This window comes from Schistocerca piceifrons, chromosome 5, assembly GCF_021461385.2.
Source record: "Schistocerca piceifrons isolate TAMUIC-IGC-003096 chromosome 5, iqSchPice1.1, whole genome shotgun sequence".
In the NCBI taxonomy this organism is placed as follows: Eukaryota; Metazoa; Arthropoda; class Insecta; order Orthoptera; family Acrididae; genus Schistocerca; species Schistocerca piceifrons.
Window position 1 is genome coordinate 79,278,865 of NC_060142.1, and position 24,892 is coordinate 79,303,756.

The 24,892-nt window shown below is 44.1% G+C and overlaps 1 protein-coding gene across 1 annotated transcript in view; it reads right to left on the bottom strand.

Annotated features, from left to right (window-relative positions):
• Window positions 1–24,892, bottom strand: part of LOC124798751 (venom dipeptidyl peptidase 4-like) — a 329,107-nt gene that overhangs the window by 38,273 nt on the left and 265,942 nt on the right. Inside the window, exon 16 of the mRNA XM_047262278.1 lies at window positions 1,001–1,161. Coding sequence (XP_047118234.1) covers window positions 1,001–1,161 — 161 coding nt within the window. The remainder of the gene's footprint in view (window positions 1–1,000; window positions 1,162–24,892) is intronic.

Sequence of the window (24,892 nt, forward strand, 5' to 3'; positions counted from 1 at the left end):
GTTCCGGAAGGTAGTGTCATAGGCCCTCTGCTGTTCCTGATTTACATAAATGATCTAGGTGATAATCTGAGCAGCCCCCTTAGATTGTTTGCAGGTGATGCTGTAATTTACCGTCTAGTAAAATCGTAAGACGATCAATTCCAATTACAAAATGATCTAGAGAGAATTACGGTATGGTGCGACAAGTGGCAATATGCGCTAAACAAAGAAAAGTGTGAGGTCATCCACATGGGTACTAAAAGAAATCCGATAAATATTGGGTATACAATAAATCGCACAAATCTAAGGGCTGTCAATTCGACTAAATACCTAGGAACTACAATTACGAGCAACTTAAACTGGAAAGACCACATAGATAATATTGTGGGGAAGGCGAAACAAAGACTGTGCTTTGTTGGCAGAACACTTAGAAGACGCGAAAAATCCACTAAAGAGATAGCCTACATTGCACTTGTCCGTCCTCTGCTGGAATATTGTTGCGCGGCGTGGGAGCCTTACCAGGTAGGATTGACGGAGGACATCGAAAAAGTCCAAAGAAGGGCAACCCGTTTCGTGTTATCGCGCAATAGGGGTGAGAGTGTCACTGATATGATATGCGAGTTGGGGTGGCAGTCACTGAAACAAAGGCGGTTTTCTTTGTGGCGAGATCTATTTACCAAATTTCAATCATCAACTTTCCCTTCTGAATGCGAAAATATTTTGTTGACACCCACCTACGCAGGGAGAAATGATCATCATAATAAATTAAGAGAAACAGAAAGATTCAGATGTTCCTTTTTCCCACGCACCAGTCGAGAGTGAGAGAAGTAGTATGAAAATGGTTCGATGAACCCTCTGTCAGGCACTTAAGTGTGAATTGCAGAGTAACCATGCAGATGTAGATGTAGATGTAGGTAACAAACAGGTGCGAAATACACAGTATAAGACAGCAGCATTAGGCATATCTTTTCATGAATTCCCACTTTGCTACTTGGTGATCCGGTGGCGTGGCTGTACTCACCGGCGTATATCCAGCTGGTTACGGGAGCCACGGAGACGCCGCACTTGAAGACGTCGTCCTCATCCCTGGCCAGCGCCATGGCCGCCGCGTAGCCACCGTAGCCCTTGCCCCAGATGGCCACACGTGAGCTGTCGATGAAGGGGTACTTCTCAGTCAGCCATCTGTGGGACAAAGCAGAACGCCAATTGGCGACGTCACCGTCCACTTTCTATCATGTTGACTGTATCTCCTCCCAGCTGCAAAGCCTATTGACGTGACGGTCCACTTTCTGCCATGTAGAACCTATCTCCCTCAGCTGCAAAGCTTACTCACTATGATGACGGAAGAAACTACTTGGTGTCTACTTCAGAGATCATTAAAGACGATGCATTATGAAATCAGATTGTTATGACCGCTTCCTGCTTGGTGTCTCTGAAAAGCAAACGCCATAAAAAAGTATATTCGATATAATTTACTGCTATTGGCTGCCCCAGATTCCTGAAAACATGCTTCACTGTTGTACATAATCGCCGTGCTTTTCTAAGCTTCGTCAACCCCTCTGCACAGAGGTTCGCCACCTAGGAACTGAACCAGTTGGCAACAGTAGTCTTCAGCTTCCCGTCATTTGCAAACCATTGTCTCCCAAGGCACCATCCCATTGTTGCAAGTTAAGGGAAAGGTTACAGTTGCGATATCGCGGCTGTACGGTTAGGGAATCTCTGCAGAAATGCGGACACGGACATACGTAGACAGCAAGTTTTGTCTGAGATTTGTGGAAACCACATTTTCAGGTACGATCGGTGTTCAGTTAGTAATACAACACATTTTTTTCTGTGAAAGTAGGTTGGTTTTTTTTTTTCAGAACTCCAATACGCCATATCATTCCCCACTCCTTTGGCTACAAATCCTATTTTTCTACATAACCTCCGTTCAAGGCGATGGCGTTATGTCACATTACTGGGAGGGCCCGTATTCCCACATGGCACCACTCCACTGGTGCATCAGTAACCTCACCATCATCCACCTACTGCTTCCCGCAGAGTGCATCCTTCATTCGTCAAACAGATGGAAATTCGAACTCTAGGACGGACGGGGAAGAACAGTCCAATGAAGTTTTTGTGAGCTCCTTTCGGATGCTAAGACTTGTGTGAGGCCCTGGGTCGTCTGGAGAAGAAGCAGTACGTTCGTGTTTTTCTGGCGACGAACACGCTGAAGTCGCTTCTTCAATTTCCTGAGCGTAGCACAATTGTATGCGGCCGGTCAGCATGCGGGAGATCGGACAGGTTGGCGGGACCTTGTTGCGATGATGACAGACACCTCGCCCAAGGACTTACTGCGCTTTTCTTCACTGCTGGAACCTCATAGACATGCTCCAAACGCCTGTGAGTATGCTTCGAACGCACCTCTGTTGCGGACGCCATTTTCAAGGCTATGTGTAGCGCCGCCATCTATCGGGACTTCATGAAACTACACGGGCTGAAGCGGGAATATTCCACGATGTGCCACAACAAATTCCTCATTTTTCCAACCCAAAATTGTCCGAGAAAGGAAAAGTATTCCATTACTTATTGAACGCCCTCGTAGTTTGGCGACTTGCAAGGCACTGTGTCCGCATCTTTCCAGACACAGCCAGTATATAAAGGGGCATCACCAGTATTTCAACATATCCTACTGAAGCCAGCATCACACACACCACCCCCGATGATGTCATTGCCTCCGCCAGCCTCTCCTTGGGCGTATCGCCATCGACATCCTTGACCCCAGAGGTACTGATCACATCCCCGTCCTTCCCACCATAACGTCTGCTCACCACCCCCCTCCGGCTCCCCGCCCTGCTCCCCCTCCAAAGGTCCTCCATGGTTACCGCCGTGCCAACTGGGATACCTAACGGGAATCCATCGTCACCCAGGTCGAAAGCCACCCTCTTACCTATCACTGTTCTGATGACATCATCCACGCATCGTCCTTCCTTCAGGAGATAATTACTGATGCCATGGAGGCCCATGTTCCTACTGAAACCGTCCACGCCCATCATCCCACTCTCCCTCCGTGGGCTGTCCTCCTCCTCCGCGAATCCCGCCGTCTCTATCGCTCTTCCTGTGCACTCGTGACAGGTATACACTCCAACGCCACCGGCAAATACAGCAACACGTACAGAACCTTATTACAGCAAAGAAACGCCGGGACTGGCGCCAGACCTGCAGACGACTCAACGCCACCCTCCCTGTCAACTCCTCCAAGAACAGGTCTGTCTTCCATCGCCTTACTGGTTCCCATTCTGCTCCCTACTACCCCCTTCCCTTGAACGACCGCCCCTTTCCTGACAATCTCAGTAAGGCCAACCACTTCATATCCCACCTTTCCGAGGTTTTCTCCATACCACATGATCCCCACTTTGATTATTCTCTTTCCCCACTGTCATGGAACATGCCGATACTTCGGTCGCTCCACTTGCTCCTAGTCTCAAGTACTTGGGGCAGTTGCCCGTTCTGACATCAACACTCCAATCACAGCACAAGACATTAAACTTATCCTCCGGTCCAAATGCAACATCGCCCCTGGTTGTCACTGTGTCACATACTGCCACCTTAGGGAAAGCCCCTTTTCCTTCCTGACTGTCCTTGCCCATCTCCATAATGTCATCCTCTCTACCGGTTTCTACCCTGACCTATGGAAGACTTCCCGCGTCCTCTTATTCCTCATACCCAACAAACCCCCTTCCATCGCCTCTTCCTATCGTCCCATCTGCCTCACCTCTCTCTTCAGTTAGGCCTTCAAATCCATCCTCTCCCGTCGTATTCATCAGTACCTTAATCAACACCAACTCCTCCCCCTTACCCAGTGTGGCTTCCGACCCTTCTTTTCCGCTGAAGACCAATTCCTTAACCTCGTTCACCTTCTCTCACTCCAGCTTAACTCCTGTCTCTCCACCATTTTTGTTTCCCTTGACCTTCAAAATGCCTATGACAGTGTATGGCATCCTGGTCTCATCTTTAAACTCCAAACCTATGCCCTGCCTATCAATTTTATCTGTCTGGTCACTTCCTTCCTCTCGCCCCATCCTTCCTATGTCACCCTCCACAACACCAACTCCTCTATCTTTTATCCCACTGCTGGTGTCCCCAGGGCTCTGTCGACTCCCCTCTCCTTTATTTCTTGTATGCGGCAGATATGCCCAAGCCACCCTCATGTGTCGGCCTTCTCCAATATTCTAATGGCACCGCCTTCCTGGCTCTCTATCCTATCCTTCAATGGTTCCAACACACTCGCCAAACCCACCTTGACCAGTTCACCACTTGGTGTAACCAGTGGTTCCTTCATCTCAACCCCTCCAAAACCCAGGCAATCATCATAGGCTCCACCTCCTGCTCCTTCCATCATTTCTATCTCATCCTTTATGGTTGTCCCATCCAGCTCACCACCACCCTGAGATACCTTGGCCTCACCCTTGACCATGAGACCTCGATCCCTCACCTCCTGACCATCCAGCAGAAAGCCCACTCCCGTCTCTGCCTCCTGAAACTCCTGACTGGCCAGACATGGGGATTTCATCCTTCCACTATCCTCCACACCTACAAATCCCTCATATGTCCTATCATCTGTTACGCCACCGTTGCCTGGGTCTCCGCACCCACCTGCTTTTACAAGGCCCTCCAAATCCTTGAACACCATGCGCTCCGCCTTGCCTTCCGTATCCGCCTTCCTTCCCCCACACGGCTCCTGTGTGACTTCATTCCCTCCCCCCTCCTCCTCCTTTTCCTCCTACATCTCCGTATCCTTTACAATGTCTGCAGGCTTGATCCCCCCGACCCCTGGTTTCCACCTTCCCTGCCTGCACCCACTCCTCGGCTGTTTTCCTCTCCCATCCTTTCCCTTCCGAGCCCTCGTTCAGTGCGCCCCCCACCTCATCCCCCTTTCTCTCCCCTCCTCCTCACCTCCTTTCCCCTTCTTCCCATTCCCCCCCTTGCAGACCCTTCCAGGTGTTTATTCGTTCTCAGTGTGCTACACTAGTGCTTCGGTGCTATTATACAGTGTCATGTAATGATGTGGATTTTAATTGTGTGCTCGACCTGTTTATCATCCATGACAGATCCTTGCTACACCGTCCGTCATGTGGCTGTTTTACTCGTTCTAGGAACTTTTATGCTCTGACCGTACTTTGCCTGGTGCCTTTTAATGTACTGTGTGCTGTTTCTGTGTAACCTACTTTTTTAGATTTTTGTATCTCCCATTTGTATGTCCTCTTTCCTTCTGTTCCGCCTATTTTGTTTCTATATTCCGTCATGTTATCTTCTTTATATTGTTTTTAAATGTTTTCCTGTCTATTTATGTCTCTTGGCTGAAGAGCAGCGCTTATGTTGCTGCCAGCACGCCCCTGATGGGGAATGGAAATGCCAATAAATTTTAAAAAAAAAGCATCACACATTAGTAGACCTATTTAAATTAGGATATGTGATTTCAAGAAGCCAAGATGTCTAAAAACGATTAAGCCTTTGTTGTTTTTTATTAATTAAAAAAAGTGGATGGTGTTGAAAAAAGAACGCCATTTTCCACGTTGCTTACTGAGATCCGATGTCTCTTACAGACGAAAAACTATTAATGATGTCACGAGACGAAACAGAGATAGAAAACATGGTACCCAGAGAGGAAATTGCAGCTGAAAAATGGTTGCCAGTAATTGAAACCTGCGGCGACAGGGAAGTCATTTGAGTGACATTTTTATGTTGCAGTATCAGCAAATACTGTGAAAGGTGCCTGCTGTTGGCTCTTTCGTTTCCTCAGCGTCATTTCTACCTTTTTCAATATCTATAACATTTATTTGACAACTAACTCTGAGATATTAAGCTAGTCAGCTTCATTACGTATCGTTTTCGGTACGTTTGTACGTTCTTTGCGTACCACTGCATTCGAAACTTTGTCTTTAGTGTTCCGCTGGCTCTCAGCCAATCGCCGGGCTTGGTGGTAGTGTGTTCCGTGTGGTTCTGCTTCAAAAACGGAAGTCTGCTATTCTTTTCTTCTTCTAGTAGAGTGGTGTCGCTTGGAGCAATGAGGACAGAGCGAAGTGGCGCAGCAGTTGGCACACTGGACGATACAATCACGTGTTCGGTCATCCTGACTTCGGTTTTCCGTGATTTCCCTGAATCACTTCAGACAAACGGCACGATGGTTCTTTGGAAAGGACACAGCCAATTTCCTTCTCCCCCTTCCCTAATTCGATGGGACTGATGACCTCGCTGTTTGGTCTCCCCATCAAACCAACGAATGAGGATGAATGTGTTGCTTTCAGAATTTCTGTACTGATGCACAAATACGTCCGACCTCCTGTGGGAATCTCAGGGTAGCGAACATGGAGGAAATGGACAGGGACTGTGGATAGGTGGTGCTCGATGGGAATGTTACCTTGTTAGTCCGTGCAGTTGTAATAACGCTGCGTTCTGGATGGCGCAGTGGTCTACGCACCTCCCTTGTAAGTGTGTTCCTCAGTTCGAATCCCGGGTCTGGTACACAGCCGGCCGGTGTGGCCGTGCGGTTCTAGGCGCTTCTGTCTGGAACCGCGTGACCGCTACCGTCGCAGGTTCGAATCCTACCTCGGGCATGGATGTGTGTGATGTCCTTAGGTTAGTTAGGTTTAAGTAGTTCTAAGTGTAGGGGACTGATGACCACAGATGTTAAGTCCCATAGTGCTCAGAGCTATTTGAACCATTTCTGGTACACATTTTCACTCGTTGCCGCTGATTACGCGTCGTGTCCCGACGCAGTTGACAGCAGTGATCCCCTCCCTTTTCTTTCTCCTCCATGTCACCTTCAATTTAAAAAAATGGTTCAAATGGCTCTGAGCACTATGCGACTTCACTTCTGAGGTCATCAGTGTTGTGACTTGGCAAGACAGCCAAGCCACTGTGAGGTAGCCGAAAGGCACGCGTTTAAGCTCACGCAGGCTGGCGTGAGGTCTGGAACAGTTAAAGGAGTTGAGTCTAGTAAAAAAAGTACGCTTCTGGAATACTTTAATCCATAATTGGTGAACATCGGTCTGACGGTACATGCATCACAAGTTAAATAGCAAATGATAATGGCGCCTTGCTAGGTCGTAGCAAATGACGTAGCTGAAGGCTATGCTAACTATCGTCTCGGCAAATGAGAGCGTAATTTGTCAGTGAACCATCGCTAGCAAAGTCGGCTGTACAACTGGGGCGAGTGCTAGGAAGTCTCTCTAGACCTGCCGTGTGGCGGCGCTCGGTCTGCAATCACTGATAGTGGCGACACGCGGGTCCTACGTATACTAACGGACCGCGGCAGATTTAAAGGCTACCTCCTAGCAAGTGTGGTGTCTGGCGGTGACACCACAATCAGTCGCCTAGAACTTAGAACTAATTAAACCTAACTAAACTAAGGACATCACACACATCCATGCCCGAGGCAGGATTCGAACCTGCGACCGTAGCGGTCGCTCGGCTCCAGACTGTAGCGCCTAGAACCGCACGGCCACTCCGGCCGGCCCCTTCAATTTACATATAATGTAATATAGCTGAGGATTCTGCATAGCGTCTGTTCTTTCGGACACATCAGAAAGAACAGACAGCACGTATTTGTATACTTGATGAATTTATTTGCCTGACGGCGAGCTAGAGTACTGAATAATTGTATAATGCGTCAAATTGTCGGTAAGATACTTCCGAGTAAATTTACTGCAACGAAGTCTGTGCTGTCGTGTGAGATAAATGGTACGCCACCATTTTGTATCCCCCCCCCCTCACCGTTTCTCGCAAGCGCATATTTATGTGCAGTGATATAAGCTACGATAGATTACTAATTATCAGCTGTTGAGCAACGGATAATTCCATCATTTTTCAAGTTTGTTTCATTCTATTTCGTGTTCCGTTTATCCGCATTAAATTATATATTGAAGGGATGGTATGCTATGTTCTCGAGATCACGTTGTGCTTTCAATTTGTAAGGTTGTTTGCACACTCAGACCTAATCACAATTTTCTCTGCGAAATGGTAATCTTGTGTTTTCAATTTGATTCACAAGTTTCGTGTTGTCCTTAAAGTCCTTAAAGATATTTCAATATACTCGTTAATATCTCCCACATCTAAAAACTTCTGAATGCAGGCGTCGAAATCAGTTCTTAAAAAATAAAAAAGAAGTTAAAACAAATATTTTTTAATATGTTATTACAAAAAAATCATGGAAAATTGTAATAAAATTACACCTGCAAAAATGTTTTTGAAGTACATCATTTTTGGTGCCAACTTTGCCCTCATCAGTTTTTTTTAAGTATTACTCCAATTATGTTTCGAAGGTCACCTCTGTCTTTATCTACATCTGGAATAAGTATGGTTACGTTGTCTCCAATGTCAGCTGGTGGATGGGATTTGTCAGCGGAAGCTTTCATTCTTTTAGCTTGTTTCTTAAAATTTTTTATCGCAATTTTTCTAGCATTTTGAATGTCGTTTGCGTCAATTTTCACAATGTTATCATCATCACTGTCTTCGTACTGTTCAGTATTCTTGTCATCTTCGATTGCCTTTGGTCATCTCAATTCTGAATATCATTTATGATTTCTTAGGACAACGAGGATCTGGAAAGTCATACTCTAGGTTCGATTCCGAATAATGCTTTGTAAGGTGACTGTTTTATGCCAGAGTGTAAGCTCGATTTTTCATGAATGAGACATACCTTAGTCCTTCCGACCACTTCGTCGAATTGTTGTCCTTTAACCACGAACTTATCATATTGTCAATGTCTTGGTTGGCACGATCAACAGAACCCTGACTTTGGCTGTGCCTTGGTTTTCCATGCACAATTTTCAGTTCTAACCAAAAATTTGCGAGTTCACTTAGAACACTATTGACAAATTCTTTGCCATTATCAGACTGAAGAATGTACGGTGCCCCTACAGTTAGAAATATGTCATTCTGCATCTACATCTACATTTATACTCCGCAAGCCACCGAACGGTGTGTGGCGGAGGGAACTTTACGTGCCACTGTCGTTACTTCCCTTTCCTGTTCCAGTCGCGTATGGTTCGCGGGAAGAACGACTGTCTGAAAGCCTCCGTGCGCGCTCTAATCTCTCTAATTTTACATTCGTGATCTCCTCGGGAGGTATAAGTAGGGGGAAGCAATATATTCGATACCTCATCCAGAAACGCACCCTCTCGAAACCTGGACAGCAAGCTACACCGCGATGCAGAGCGCCTCTCTTGCAGAGTCTGCCACTTGAGTTTGTTAAACATCTCCGTAACGCTATCACGGTTACCAAATAACCCTGTGACGAAACGCGCCGCTCTTCTTTGGCTCTCCTCTATCTCCTCCGTCAACCCGATTTGGTACGGATCCCACACTGATGAGCAATACTCAAGCATAGGTCGAACGAGCGTTCCGTAAGCCACCTCCTTTGTTGATGGACTACATTTTCTAAGGACTCTCCCAATGAATCTCAACCTGGTACCCACCTTACCAACAATTAATTTTATATGATCATTCCACTTCAAATCGTTCCGCATGCATACTCCCGGATATTTTACGGAAGTAACTGCTACCAATGTTTGTTCCGCTATCATATAATCATACAATAAAGGATCCTTCTTTCTATGTATTCGCAATACATTACATTTGTTAAGGGTCAGTTGCCACTCCCTGCACCAAGTGGCTATCCGCTACAGATCTTCCTGAATTTCGCTACAATTTTCTAATGCTGCAACTTCTCTGTGTACTACAGCATCATCCGCGAAAAGCCGCGTGGAACTTCCGACACTATCTACTGGGTCATTTATATATATTGTGAAAAGCAATGATTCCATAACACTCCCCTGTGGCACGCCAGAAGTTACTTTAACGTCTGTAGACGTCTCTCCATTGAGAACAACATGCTGTGTTCTATTTGCTAAAAACTCTTCAATCCAACCACACAGCTGGTCTCATATTCCGTAGGCTCTTACTTTGTTTATCAGGCGACAGTGCGGAACTGTATCGAACGCCTTCCGGAAGTCAAGAAAAATAGCATCTACCTGGGAGCCTGTATCTGATATTTTCTGGGTCTCATGAACAAATAAAGCGAGTTGGGTCTCACACGATCGCTGTTTCCGGAATCCATGTTGATTCCTACAGAGTAGATTCTGGGTTTCCAAAAACGACATGATACTCGAGCAAAAAACATGTTCTAAAATTCTACAAGAGATCGACGTAAGAGATATAGGTCTATAGTTTTGCGCATCTGCTCGACGACCCTTCTTGAAGACTGCGACTACCTGTGCTCTTTTCCAATCATTTGGAACCTTCCGTTCCTCTAGAGACTTGCAGTACACGGCTGTTAGAAGGGGGCCAAGTTCTTTCGCGTACTCTGTGTAGAATCGAATTGGTATCCCGTCAGGTCCAGTGGACTTTCCTCTGTTGAGTGATTCCAGTTGCTTTTCTATTCGTTGGACACTTATTTCGATGTCAGCCATTTTTTCGTTTGTGCGAGGATTTAGAGAAGGAACTGCAGTGCGGTCTTCCTCTGTGAAACAGCTTTGGAAAAAGGTGTTTAGCATTTCAGCTTTACGCGTGTCATCCTCTGTTTCAATGCCATCATCATCCCGTAGTGTCTGCATATGCTGTTTCGAGCCACTTACTGATTTAACGTAAGACCAGAACTTCCTAGGATTTTCTGTCAAGTCGGTACATAGAATTTTACTTTCGAATTCACTGAACGCTTCACGCATAGACCTCCTTACGCTAACTTTGACATCGTTTAGCTTCTGTTTGTCTGAGAGGTTTTGGCTGCGTTTAAACTTGGAGTGAAGCTCTCTTTGCTTTCGCAGTAGTTTCCTAACTTTGTTGTTGTACCACGATGGGTTTTTCCCGTCCCTCACACTTTTACTCGGCACGTACCTGTCTAAAACGCATTTTACGATTGCCTTGAACTTTTTCCATAAACATTCAACATTGTCAGTGTCGGAACAGAAATTTTCGTTTTGATCTGTTAGGTAGACTGAAATCTGCCTTCCATTACTCTTGCTAAACAGATAAACCTTCCTCCCTTTTTTTATATTCCTATTAACTTCCATATTCAGGGATGCTGCAACGGCCTTATGATCACTGATTCCCTGTTCTGCACATACAGAGTCGAAAAGTTCGGGTCTGTTTGTTATCAGTAGGTCCAAGATGTTATCTCCACGAGTCGGTTCTCTGTTTAATTGCTCGAGGTAATTTTCGGATAGTGCACTCAGTATAATGTCACTCGATGCTCTGACCCTACCACCCGTCCTAAACATCTGAGTGTCCCAGTCTATATCTGGTAAATTGAAATCTCCACCTAAGACTATAACATGCTGAGAAAATTTATGTGAAATGTATTCCAAATTTTCTCTCAGTTGTTCTGCCACTAATGCTGCTGAGTCGGGAGGTCGCTAAAAGGAGCCAATTATTAACCTAGCTTGGTTGTTGAGTGTAACCTCCACCCATAATAATTCACAGGAACTATCCACTTCTACTTCACTACAGGATAAACTACTACTAACAGCGACGAGCACTCCACCACCGGTTGCATGCAATCTATCCTTTCTAAACACCGTCTGTACCTTTGTAAAAATTTCGGCAGAATTTATCTCTGGCTTCAGCCAGCCTTCTGTACCTATAACGATTTCAGCTTCGGTGCTTTCTATCAGCGCTTGAAGTTCCGGTACTTTACCAACGCAGCTTCGACAGTTTACAATCACAATACCGATTGCTGCTTAGTCCCCGCATGTCCTGACTTTGCCCCGCACCCGTTGAGGCTGTTGCCCTTTCTGTACCTGCCCAAGGCCATCTAACCTAAAAAACCGCCCAGTCCACGCCACACAACCCCTGCTACCCGTGTAGCCGCTTGCTGCGTGTAGTGGACTCCTGACCTATCCAGCGGAACCCGAAACCCCACAACCCTATGGCGCAAGTCGAGGAATCTGCAGCCCACACGGTCGCAGAACCGTCTCAGCCTCTGATTCAGACCCTCCACTCGGCTCTGTACCAAAGGTCCGCAGTCAGACCTGTCGACTATGCTGCAGATGGTGAGCTCTGCTTTCATCCTGCTAGCGAGACTGGCAGTCCTCACCAAATCAGATAGCCGCCGGAAGCCAGAGAGGATTTCCTCCGATCCATAGCGACACACATCATTGGTGCCGACATGAGCGACCACCTGCAGATGGGTGCACCCCGTACCCTTCATGACATCCGGAAGGACCCTTTCCACATCTGGAATGACTCCCCTCGGTATGCACACGGAGTACACATTGGTTTTCTTCCCCTCTCTTGCTGCCATATCCCTAAGGGGCCCCATTACGCACCTGACGTTGGAGCTCCCAACTACCAGTAAGCCCACCCTCTGCGACCGCCCGGATCTTGCAGACTGAGAGGCAACCTCTGGAACAGGACAAGCAGCCATGTCAGGCCGAAGATCAGTATCAGCCTGAGACAGAGCCTTAAACCGGTTCGTCAGACAAACTGGAGAGGTCTTCCGTTCAGCCCTCTGGAATGTCTTTCGCCCCCTGCCACACCTTGAGACGACCTCCCACTCTACCACAGGTGAGGGATCAGCCTCAATGCGGGCAGTATCCCGGGCAGCCACAGTCGTAGTCCGATCGGGGGATGCGTGGGACGAGCTGGCCGTCCCCGACAAACCCCCATCCGGACCCCCACAGTGATGCCCATTGGCAACAGCCTCAAGCTGTGTGACCGAAGCCAACACTGCCTGAAGCTGGGAGCGAAGGGATGCCAACTCAGCCTGCATCCGAACACAGCAGTTGCAGTCCCTATCCATGCTAAAAACTGTTGTGCAAAGAACGTCTGAACTAATCTACAGAGAGCGCAAACAAATCGACACAAACTTTAAACGGTTATTAAAATACAAGATTGCCTAGTAAATGCAGTAATGCTGCTACTTGCGTACTGCTGACACACTGCTCGGCGGCGGAAGGAGACTACGCGATTTTACACTATTCAGGCACTAAAACGCGATGCTACAACTCTCAAATACTATAATACGCCCGAAATTTATGAATTAAACAATGCAAGTACCAAAAACACGCAAAGAAATTAAGAATTAAACTATGTAACAAATGAGTGAGCTAGAAGTATACGACTTGCTGCTGCAGCTGCTTATCCAACGGCGGCAGGGAGCACACTGACTGTGACCAACCGACACTGGCCGTTCAAAACAAAAACAGAAGACAGACGACTACGCGAATTTACACTATTCAGGTACTAAAACGCGACGCTATAACTCTCAAATACTATAATATGCCCGAAATTTATGAATTAAACAATGCAAGTACCAAAAACACGCAAAGAAATTAAGAATTAAACTACGTAACAAATGAGTGAGCTAGGAGTATAGGACTTGCTGCTGCAGCTGCTTATCCAACGGTGGCAGGGAGCACACTGAACAAGAACAATTCAAATGATGAGCCACTTCTTCAGCCCTCTTTGGTGTTAATGCACGAAGAAGAACACATTTTGTGAGATGATCTTGGTAAACTAGAATGAATTTTAAATTCCCGTGGGGTTGTGTTTGGAAATCAATCAAATCGAATTGGCATCTGCTATTCATTTCTGAATGGAGAACTGGCTTTGAAACTAGCCCTCTTTTCTTTTTTGTCTTCTTTTGTTGACAAACATCACACATTGATAAATAGAGGCATATCATTTCCTTTGTGATATTGACATATTTTTTTGATGTCTTGGCTAACATCCTATCGCGACCACCATGACCCACAGCTACATGAGCTGCGTCAATCACATGATAAAGTTCATCAGCTCGAACGTCCGCCCCCGCTAGCTGAGTGGTCAGAGCACAGAATGTCAATTCTAAGGGCCCGGGTTCGATTAACGGCTGGGTCAGAGATTTTCTCCGCTCAGGGAGTGGGTGTTGTGTTGTCCTAATCAGCATCATCATGTCATCCCCATCGACACACAAGTCGTCGAAGTGGCGTCTCCAAAGACTCACATCCGGCGAACGGTCTACCCGACTGGAGGCCCTAGTCACACGATATTTACATCAGCTGGAACAAAGTATTTTATATTCCCTTCACACCGTGCAATGAGTTTTTTTCACATCACCAATTTTCAAAACAGCAAATCGTTTCAATCTTCTTTTTTGTAATGATGTTCTTTTTTCCAACTTTCGGGGTCAGGGATTTTCTCTGCCTCGTAATGACTGGGTGTTGTGTGATGTCCTTAGGTTAGTTAGGTTTAAGTAGTTCTAAGTTCTAGGGGACTGATGACCATAGATGTTAAGTCCCATAGTGCTCAGAGCCATTTTGAACCATTTTTTCCAACTTTTCCGCATCTTCTACTACTTTAACCAAATCCACATATTCGTCTACTGATAACACCTTATAATGAGAAGACTTTTTGTTTTCACTTTGCAAAATTTCCTCTAGAAAATTTTCTTTCCGCAACTTTTGATTGGCTTGTCTAGCCAACTCAGATGTTTAGGACGGGTGGCAGGGACAGAGCATCGAGTGACATTATACTGAGTGCACTATCCGAAAATTACCTCGAGCAATTAAACAGAGAACCGACTCGTGGAGATAACATCTTGGACCTACTGATAACAAACAGACCCGAACTTTTCGACTCTGTATGTACAGAACAGGGAATCAGTGATCATAAGGCCGTTGCAGCATCCCTGAATATGGAAGTTAATAGGAATATAAAAAAAGGGAGGAAGGTTTATCTGTTTAGCAAGAGTAATAGAAGGCAGATTTCAGACTACCTAACAGATCAAAACGAAAATTTCTGTTCCGACACTGACAATGTTGAGTGTTTATGGAAAAAGTTCAAGGCAATCGTAAAATGCGTTTTAGACAGGTACGTGCCGAGTAAAACTGTGAGGGACGGGAAAAACCCACCGTGGTACAACAACAAAGTTAGGAAACTACTGCGAAAGCAAAGAGAGCTCCACTTCAAGTTTAAACGCAGCCAAAACCTCTCAGACAAACAGAAGCTAAACGATGTCAAAGTTAGCGTAAGGAGGGCTATGCGTGAAGCGTTCATTGAATTCGAAAGTAAAATTCTATGTACCGACTTGACAGAAAATCCTAGGAAGTTCTGGTCTTACGTTAAATCAGTAAGTGGCTCGAAACAGCATATGCAGACACTACGGGATGATGATGGCATTGAAATAGAGGATGACACGCGTAAAGCTGAAATACTAAACACCTTTTTCCAAAGCTGTTTCACAGAGGAAGACCGCCCTGCAGTTCCTTCTCTAAATCCTCGCACAAACGAAAAAATGGCTGACATCGAAATAAGTGTCCAAGGAATAGAAAAGCAACTGGAATCACTCAATAGAGGAAAGTCCACTGGACCTGACGGGATACCAATTCGATTCTACACAGAGTACGCGAAAGAACTTGCCCCCCTTCTAACAGCCGTGTACCGCAAGTCTCTAGAGGAACGGAAGGTTCCAAATGATTGGAAAAGAGCACAGATAGTCCCAGTCTTCAAGAAGGGTCGTCGAGCAGATGCGCAAAACTATAGACCTATATCTCTTACGTCGATCTCTTGTAGAATTTTAGAGCATGTTTTTTGCTCGCGTATCATGTCATTTCTGGAAACCCAGAATCTACTATGTAGGAATGAACATGGATTCCGGAAACAGCGATCGTGTGAGACCCAACTCGCCTTATTTGTTCATGAGACCCAGAAAATATCAGATACAGGCTCCCAGGTAGATGCTATTTTTCTTGACTTCCGGAAGGCGTTCGATACAGTTCCGCACTGTCGCCTGATAAACAAAGTAAGAGCCTACGGAATATGAGACCAGCTGTGTGGTTGGATTGAAGAGTTTTTAGCAAACAGAACACAGCATGTTGTTATCAATGGAGAGACGTCTACAGACGTTAAAGTAACCTCTGGCGTGCCACAGGGGAGTGTTATGGGACCATTACTTTTCACTATATATATAAATGACTTAGTAGATAGTGTCGGAAGTCCCATGCGGCTTTTCGCGGATGATGCTGTAGTATACAGAGAAGTTGCAGCATTAGAAAATTGTAGCGAAATGCAGGAAGATCTGCAGCGGATAGGCACTTGGTGCAGGGAGTGGCAACTGACCCTTAACATAGACAAATGTAATGTATTGCGAATACATAGAAAGAAGGATCCTTTATTGTATGATTATATGATAGCGGAACAAACACTGGTAGCAGTTACGTCTGTAAAATATCTGGGAGTATGCGTGCGGAACGATTTGAAGTGGAATGATCATATAAAATTAATTGTTGGTAAGGCGGGTACCAGGTTGAGATTCATTGGGAGAGTGCTTAGAAAATGTAGTCCATCAACAAAGGAGGTGGCTTACAAAACACTCGTTCGACCTATACTTGAGTATTGCTCATCAGTGTGGGATCCGTACCAGGTCGGGTTGACGGAAGAGATTGAGAAGATCCAAAGAAGAGCGGCGCGTTTCGTTACCGGGTTATTTGGTAACCGTGATAGCGTTACGGAGATGTTTAATAAACTCAAATGGCAGACTCTGCAAGAGAGGCGCTCTGCATCGTGGTGTAACTTGCTCGCCAGGTTTCGAGAGGGTGCGTTTCTGGATGAGGTATCGAATATATTGCTTCCCCCTACTTATACCTCCCGAGGAGATCACGAATGTAAAATTAGAGAGATTAGAGCGCGCACGGAGGCTTTCAGACAGTCGTTCTTCCCGCGAACCATACGCGACTGTAACAGGAAAGGGAGGTAATGACAGTGGCACGTAAAGTGCCCTCCGCCACACACCGTTGGGTGGCTTGCGGAGTTTAAATGTAGATGTAGATGTAGTACACGAAGGCTCATCCATGAAACGCCTCACAGTAATTATACTAGGATTATGATAAAATCTTTTAAACCCGAACAGCAACTTAATACGCACACTCGTCGATGCAAAATACCGTTCAAAACAAAGAACAATGAGAGCGAACAGCGGTTGAGAGGCGTGAGCTGGAGATGATTCGGGGATTCCCCGTTCGTACAGGCGACGACATGCGTTTCGACTACGCAAAATTAGTTCAGACTAGGACGTACCAGTTTATCCTAAAGCATGTAAATTATAACTGGGATAAACTGATTCGACATAGGCTAAACTGTTTTGTCCCATCGGTAACAGGATGAACGAATTTGACCTAGGCGAAACTAGTTCATGCTGAAATCGGGTTTGGCCGATAACATATACATAGAATATAGGTGGTGTCAGACTGAGGTCAGATAAATACTGGGGAAAATGAGGCTGATGATCTGAGGAATGGGTCATGAGACACGGATGGAATCTAAGAATATGATATAGCCCACTTGCCCCAGCCATCAGATAGGGTAACGCCATCAGCACGCGAGACGACTTGGCTAACATCGACGTGGCGCTCTTCGGGTTTTGTGACTTCACTTCCCGCCATTTCTCGCTGAGGAGTCATTTCACCACGTGAGGCACAAAATAAGTTCTGCGGTATTCCGGCAACGTGCCACGTAAAGTAAAACCAATTGGAAGCAAGAACGTTCCCTATGTCGCAAGAAAAACCACGAAGCTGTACTGTATTTGTCGTGTTCAGTAGACGGCCATGTTCAGTGAGCTTCGCGTTATACACTACATCCTATGAACATATGCTGTTCCTAAGCACCAGCGTATTGAATACCTCCAGAACGAATAGTTATTGGTACGAATTAAATGACGGAAAATGTCATATTGAAAGCTAACGAATTTTCGTATTTAGTTATTTTCTCCTTATAACTCGCATGTTATGAGAGTTAGCCGTTTTAAGAACAATTACGAACAAAATGAGATCGGCAAAAAGAAAAGTGGGGTTGGTTGAGGTGTCACAATCTGGACCTGCAAGTGGTTCAGAAGAGGATTCGAGTCCCGCTGTATCCTATCGTTGTAGGAGTTTTCTACATTTGATGTTACGTATACATAAGTGTTCTCTCTGTCAGGAGTGAGTTTTTTCGTTTCGGTGAACTTTTATAAGCTGCTGTCCTTCCTGAATGGACATGTATATTTCATTTTTGTCTTATTACACGTTCAGGGATACTGTAGGTTTTATTTATGTATACTGCGCACAGAACAACATGACTAGCTTATGGTCAAGAAAGGAAATATGCGTTTTAATAAAATTAATGTAGGAATTCTGTGTGCATCTGTTTTCGTGAACAGACTGTATGGTTTGTGAGTCAAATAAAGCCGACAACTGTCGCTGCAGAGCGCTGAGAGCGCAAAATCACGTTAATCAGCTCGCGGTGTGTGCCAACGATGCTGTGTCTCCTGGTGTGGCATACCCCATCTGCATGCATGTCAACGTTAGCTGCCTCGTCCCATCTGCCAACAGCTAACAGTTACATTGGTTGCTATTGTTGAACATTGAACTGCTACACGTGGCAGCACTGAAATGCTGAATACATCACTATTTTACTCATGAGAAATGTATAAGGGTCACTGACTTTATCCAAATGATTAGCCATTGCATTCACAACTCCTGATGGCACTAATGAAGCTCTCCTCTATCCTATCATCTTTTTATTTACATTCTTCTGATAACATCAAAATGTTATTTATGTTTCAACTTGAAATTATTTGTTATTTTTACAACCTGTTTTAAAACATCAGGTAACAGATCTTTAAATTTACAGTAAATAAATAAGAAATATTGCATTCTCCATGAGCAGGTGAGTACATATTTACTCATGGAAAATCCCCATTATAGAGCAGATCACCACTAGCTTGCAGCTGATACAAAACAGTCACACCTGTTGCTTTTATGAATCTGTTTAAATCTGTTTACTTATGTATTATATTCTGCACTAAGATAAGCTAGCCCTTTACTACCCGCTGCACTTAATTATATGTTAGTGTGTGCAGTGTGTTTACCCTTCAAGCATTGTTCTCAGTAAAATAGTGTAAATAATCCTTCATGGTCCTTAGTAATTAGTTACTTATATCACTACAATATCAGGACTACCACATTGCTACTGCAGAGGGTGACTGATGCTTTCTGAATAAACACAACCATTACTTTCATTGTGGCGACCATTGCTACGATTTTTCATTCCTGTAGTCTTACTTGTTTTGCAGATACAATTTCTGTCATTTAGTATTTTCAGACAGTGTAGTTCTGCACCAATTTTTTCATTTAATGCTTTCGCGCAATACTGATTTCCATGTCCTAGTTGAGGGTTATTTACATTTTTGAATTGGTCTGATTAATTAGTGGCCACACAATGATTTTTCAATATATCTATGTTAGTACAATCTATCATAACTTGAGCAAATTTTTACTTCTTCTTCTTCTTATGAATTCAGATTACTTTGTACACACAGATATCTTTTTGCCATTGGAACATATATACTCTTGTTTATGAGTTGTATCTGCACAACGCAATATTTAATAATTTTTCTGACTGTACATTCATAACAATTAATAATACTGTAATGAAAATTACTATGTGGATTTCTTGGTGAATGCAGTCTGTGTCTTGTGTGTGAGTGGGAGTAACAGTATTGATTATATAGGAAAGTAACTACCAGGAAATGCTGATAGAAAAAAATGTTCAAATGTGTGTGAAATCTTATGAGACGTAACCACTAAGGTCATCAGTCCCTAACCTTACACACTACTTAACCTAAATTATCCTAAGGACAAACCCACACACCCATGCCCGAGGGAGGACTCGAACCTCCATCGGGACCAGCCACACAGTCGGTGACTGCAGCACCTTAGACTGCTTGGCTAATCTCGTGCGGCTGCTGATAGCAGAAGAAGAATAAAATTTTCTTTTGAATTTAATGGTTCAGTGGAATGGTTATCTTTTATTTGTGAAATAAGTAGATTCGTATTTCTAAAGCACAAGAGGTCAGAGTTCTCTAGAATTGATTTAAGGGATTATTTTCTTGGTTTTCCTCTGTGGTATTCATTTTTTGTTGTGTGTTGAAGAAACACTGATTTGCATTGTTGAGGTTGGATTTCTTCTGAAGTATTAAAGTTATTTCTTTCATATGTTCTGTATAACCTGAGATTTATATCTACACAGTTTTGCTTTAGTGTATGAGAACTATATATTGCTGATTGGAGAAAAGTCAAGGATTGCAATTTAATTCAGTAGGTTTCAGCAGGAAGGTATTAGCAAAGAAGGTCATGATTGGCTATGAATAGGATCGATTCAGAAACAGAGTATCAGCAAGAAATTTGGATGGTAATTATTCTTGGGAAGTGGAAATTTAATGATAACATCTGGGTTCAAGAACTTTTAACCGCCCTTGAGTGACTTGTAGGGGAAGACTGATACCATAGAGTTAACTAAGGAGGCATTTGCACAGAATTTGTTCATGCTGATAATGGTGAGTTGCTTATCATTAACACGTATCTTACTGCATTATTTTATTTGTTGATTTTGGAACATCTATCTGAACTTTTGAATCCTATACATGAACTGGGTATGAGATGGTTTTAGGTGTACAGAGGGATTACTGAAGGTATTAAGGCCTTTGGGGAAATCAGATAGTGCCTTAGATAAAGATTTTCTAGGACAGTTTTACCATTTCTGTTTTATATTAACATTTTCGCCATTTCCAACATTTTCTTCTGTAACTTTGGTTTTCCTTTATATTGACGGTAATGAGAAGAGCCTGTGAGCTACATTTTGAGTATTTTTCGTAATAATGTGGTTTGTGAATGATTACTGAAGAATTTTCAGAGGCCTTCTTTATTCTAAAGTAGCTCTAAACTTACAGATTTTTGGCGTAAGTTTGTGACTTATGAGGTCATACGAATTATTCGGCTGGTACTTTACAGAGTTGCTAATCAAGACGTAATAGAGATCCCTTCACTTAGCCAGAAAGGAAAAAGGAGAACCAAATTTGAAAAAAAGTAGACAAAGAGATGAATATAAGGCTAGAGAACATTCACATCAAGAGGTCATATCAGTTGCTGCTATTCAGAGTAGTGATAATTTACTTAATAGTTATTCAGTTGCTGTGCCTGGTAGTCAAGGAGCGTGTGCTCTACCCAGTGATGTTAATATTGACAGCCAGTATAGAAGAAGTGCTATTATGAGCGAGAATGTAATCATAGCCACAGGAGTCCTTTAGTGATTATGGTGTCCTGGCTTCTACAGCGCACTTAGTTCAGATAGAAGAGCCTAGAGTATTTCAACTGCTGCACTCATTCTTCACTGAGATTTCTTTAATAGGTTATTAGCATCCATACATAGGTCAGAGGCTAGTAACACAATGCTGAATAAAGATTTGTTAGCAGAAATGGAAAATAGTGTGATGGAAATTTATTAAGAGAGAAAACAAAAACTAGTGCTAAAGAACAGAAAGGGAGAACAGATAGCTTAAGGGAACAGGTTGAAAGTATTTCGAGAGAACAGCAAGCCAATGTTAGCACTGCACGAGTGCAAATACAGGGTCTACAGCAAAATGTGAGACTATTAATGAAGAGATGACAGGGAATCTTAATGTATTGGGTGCATAATTATGAGGAGAATTAAATGGAGAGTCTGATGGTAGAATTTCCAATCTTGAAAGCACACTTGCTACTCTTGAAGGAAGTCAGGAACAGTTTCAGTTTGGTTGTTAATGAATAAATTGGCAACTGCAAAATAATTTTCCAAATTTGAAGGAAGAATGCGAGAAGAATAAAACAGAATGCCAGAATGTATCGGGAGGATGCATAATCAGAAAACTGTTACTCAGATTCAAGAACAGATTTCAAGTCATAGACATCGTTACAAGTTTTCAAAATTATTTTGAGAAGTTGAAGCTCAATAGTGAGAAAGTGATTGCAGAGGTCAAAGAAGAGATTAAACAGATACTAAAGAAAGTTAATAAGCCAAGTTCCTCAATTAATCAATCAGTAATTAATACTGAGCAGAATTCTAGTGGTATTGTTCTTGCTGGGGTTGGAGAGTTAGAGGAAGTAAGGTCATTTCTGAAACTTAAAGAGGCTCTGATGGAGATTGACAGGAACAGAAGGGAGTAAGCACAAGAGTTAAATGAGAAATTATCAAGGATTGAGGTGAAGACAGGTGAAGGTGTTGCTGTAGGTCATTGTTATACTAAGGGCTACGTGTCTGACGAGGAAATAAATTCAGGTCATGAAGATGAAGCAGATCCCGCATCTCATTATGAGAGAGAAGAACCCATTGAAGTTGTAGAGACTTTCCTAGAGAGCATGTGCACCATGAAGGCATGCCTGGTTTTCATTAAATCATTTTTTATCTGTCGAAAACTTTCAGTTCTTTCGAAATTTAACAAATGGCATTCATACTCATGCTTTGTAAGAACAATTTTATTTTCTGCACCTACACATTTACACCTTTGAAAAGCTACCTCACTCAACACAGACACCTATCTACCCATTTACAGAACACATTACGTAGTAACTCCATTAAAATCTATTTGAATCACCGTACTTAATAAAGAATTTACATCTTCCTGTCTTTCATCAATCAAAAGCTTGAAGCCTGAAGACCAAATAGAATTTTTTCACATTTATGTCAAGTTATTCTTCCTGATAGAGTGAAAGATGACTTGGCAGGTTTCCAGAAATTGGAATATGACAGTAATGAAGAGAATGGTCATGGTACACATAGCAATTGTTTATTACGACCCTAGGCCACAAAGAAATAGGAATTATGATTGTGGTGTCACCGCCAGACACCACACTTGCTAGGTGGTAGATTAAATCGGCCGCGGTCCATTTAGTACATGTCGGACCCGCGTGTCGCCACTGAGTGATCGCAGACCTAGCGCCACCACAAGGCAGGTCTCGATATACGATAGAGCTCTCGCCCCAGTTGTACGGACGACCTAGCTAGCGACTAGATGTACGAAGCCTTTCTCTCTCATTAGCCGAGAGACAGAATAGCCTTCAGCTAAGTTAATGGCTACGAACTAGCAAGGCGCCATTAGCCTTACAGTGATTGTAATTAAAGTCTCCTGTGTATCGTCAAGAGCGATGTACCACAATGATTGATTAAAGATAAGTATTAATCCAGCTACGTACTTTTCTTCATAGCATTAATTACGTAGCCTGTTCCAGTACTTCACACCCGTCTGCGTTAGTCTAGCATGCATTGTCAGCCATCTCGAACGACAAGGTGTTGGCCCAGCTGCCGACACATCACATGGCGACGAGTCTACAAAGGATCTTGTGTTTTACTTTGCCCTAATTTATTTGTGTCATGGCTTCGCCACAATCTCCAGATGTACTGTCCGAATTTTATCACTTGCAGAATCAGCAGACGCAGGCGTTATTGGATGCTCTTGGACAACTCGTCCAGGGTCAACGTGCCATTCAAACCGATGCGGCCGCCGCCGCTTCACCGCTACCGCAGCCACAACTCGCAGTTGCACCGCCTTTTAGGCACTACGACCCGAACCACGAGACTTGGCAGGAATGGTCCCGCCAGTTTGCCTTCCACCTCGCCGCCTACAGAATTCAAGGTAATGAGCGGCAGCCGTTTTTGCTTTCTTGTGTCGGTGTGTCCACCTACCGTGTGATAGTGAAATTGTTTCCCCGACGCGACGTAGCAACTCTGTCCTACGAGGAAATTTTGTCTGCTTTAGATGCCTATTTCAAAGAAACAGTTAATGTGGTTGCAAAACGGTATACGTTTTTTCGTACAAAACGTACGGCCGGTCAAACAAATAGGGAGTGGGTAGCAAAATTGCAAGGACTTACTAGGGAGTGTTCTTTTGACTGTGACTGTGGTCTTTCTTATGCAGATACTATGGTACGTGATGCAATTGCACAGAACGTTTCTGATGTTCGCATACGGGAGCAAATTTTGAAACTAGTTAATCCCTCCCTTCAACAAGTGATAGACATATAGGATAGACAAGACACACTTGACTGTGCTCAGGAATCTTTTGAAACTTCGCCAGCCGTGTGTAACATTAACCGGTCCGCCGGGCGAGCTGCGCGGCCCGGTCAACTGCCCTCGCGCAAACAAACGCAGCTGCCGCCACGCTCTAAACCAGGTGTGCCGCGCCAGCCCACAAATGCAGTGAAATCATGCCCGCGGTGTGCTACTAGACATTCGCGTGAACATTGCCCGTCACGCCAAGCTATTTGCTTTTTCTGCAATAGGAAAGAACATGTTCAAAGTGTTTGCCAGAAAAAGCTCAGATCAGACAATCACAATCATTCCAGGCCCTTTGCTTCGCGCCGGTCTCGAACCAAGGACACTCAGGCTCGTGGACCTTCGCCCATGGACATTCATGTCGTTAATTCCACTTCGTCCAGTGACACTTTCTCTAACTGTGACTGTGTTCGTCCCACAAAAACTGTGCGTCGACGTCGCCGGAAATCACGTCAATTAGCAAGTGATTCTGTACCAGTGTCTGTTCAAATTGCACAAAACAGTCGCTCTTGTCGTCAGCAGAACAATAAACTTTTTGTGGACTTAGACTTTGAAGGCAAAGTGAGACCATTCCAGCTCGATACCGGAGCTGCAGTTTCATTGCTCAATCACAACACGTACAAACAACTGGGCGCACCTCCGTTGCGTGCCGCAAATGTTCAGTTAAACAGTAATTCCGGACAGACAATTCCTGTGTTAGGACAGTGCACTCTTTTTGCAACGTATAAAGGACAAACAAAACTTGTGTCATTTTATGTTCTTCGTTCTTCTACTGCAGTGAACTTGTTTGGCTTAGATTTATTTCAGTTGTTTACCATGTCTATTGTAAATCAGGTCCTAGCAGTGAATCAAACTGTGCCTACAGACAGTGTTTCTAGTGTATGTGAAGAATTTGCAGACATTTTTGCACCGGGCTTAGGTTGCGCTAAAAACTGTGGAGCACAATTGGAACTGAAGGTCAACGCGCAACCGCAATTTTTCAGAGCGCGCAATGTTCCTCACGCATTGCGTCAGGAGGTCGCAAGAACATTGAACAATGTAGAATCACAAGGTG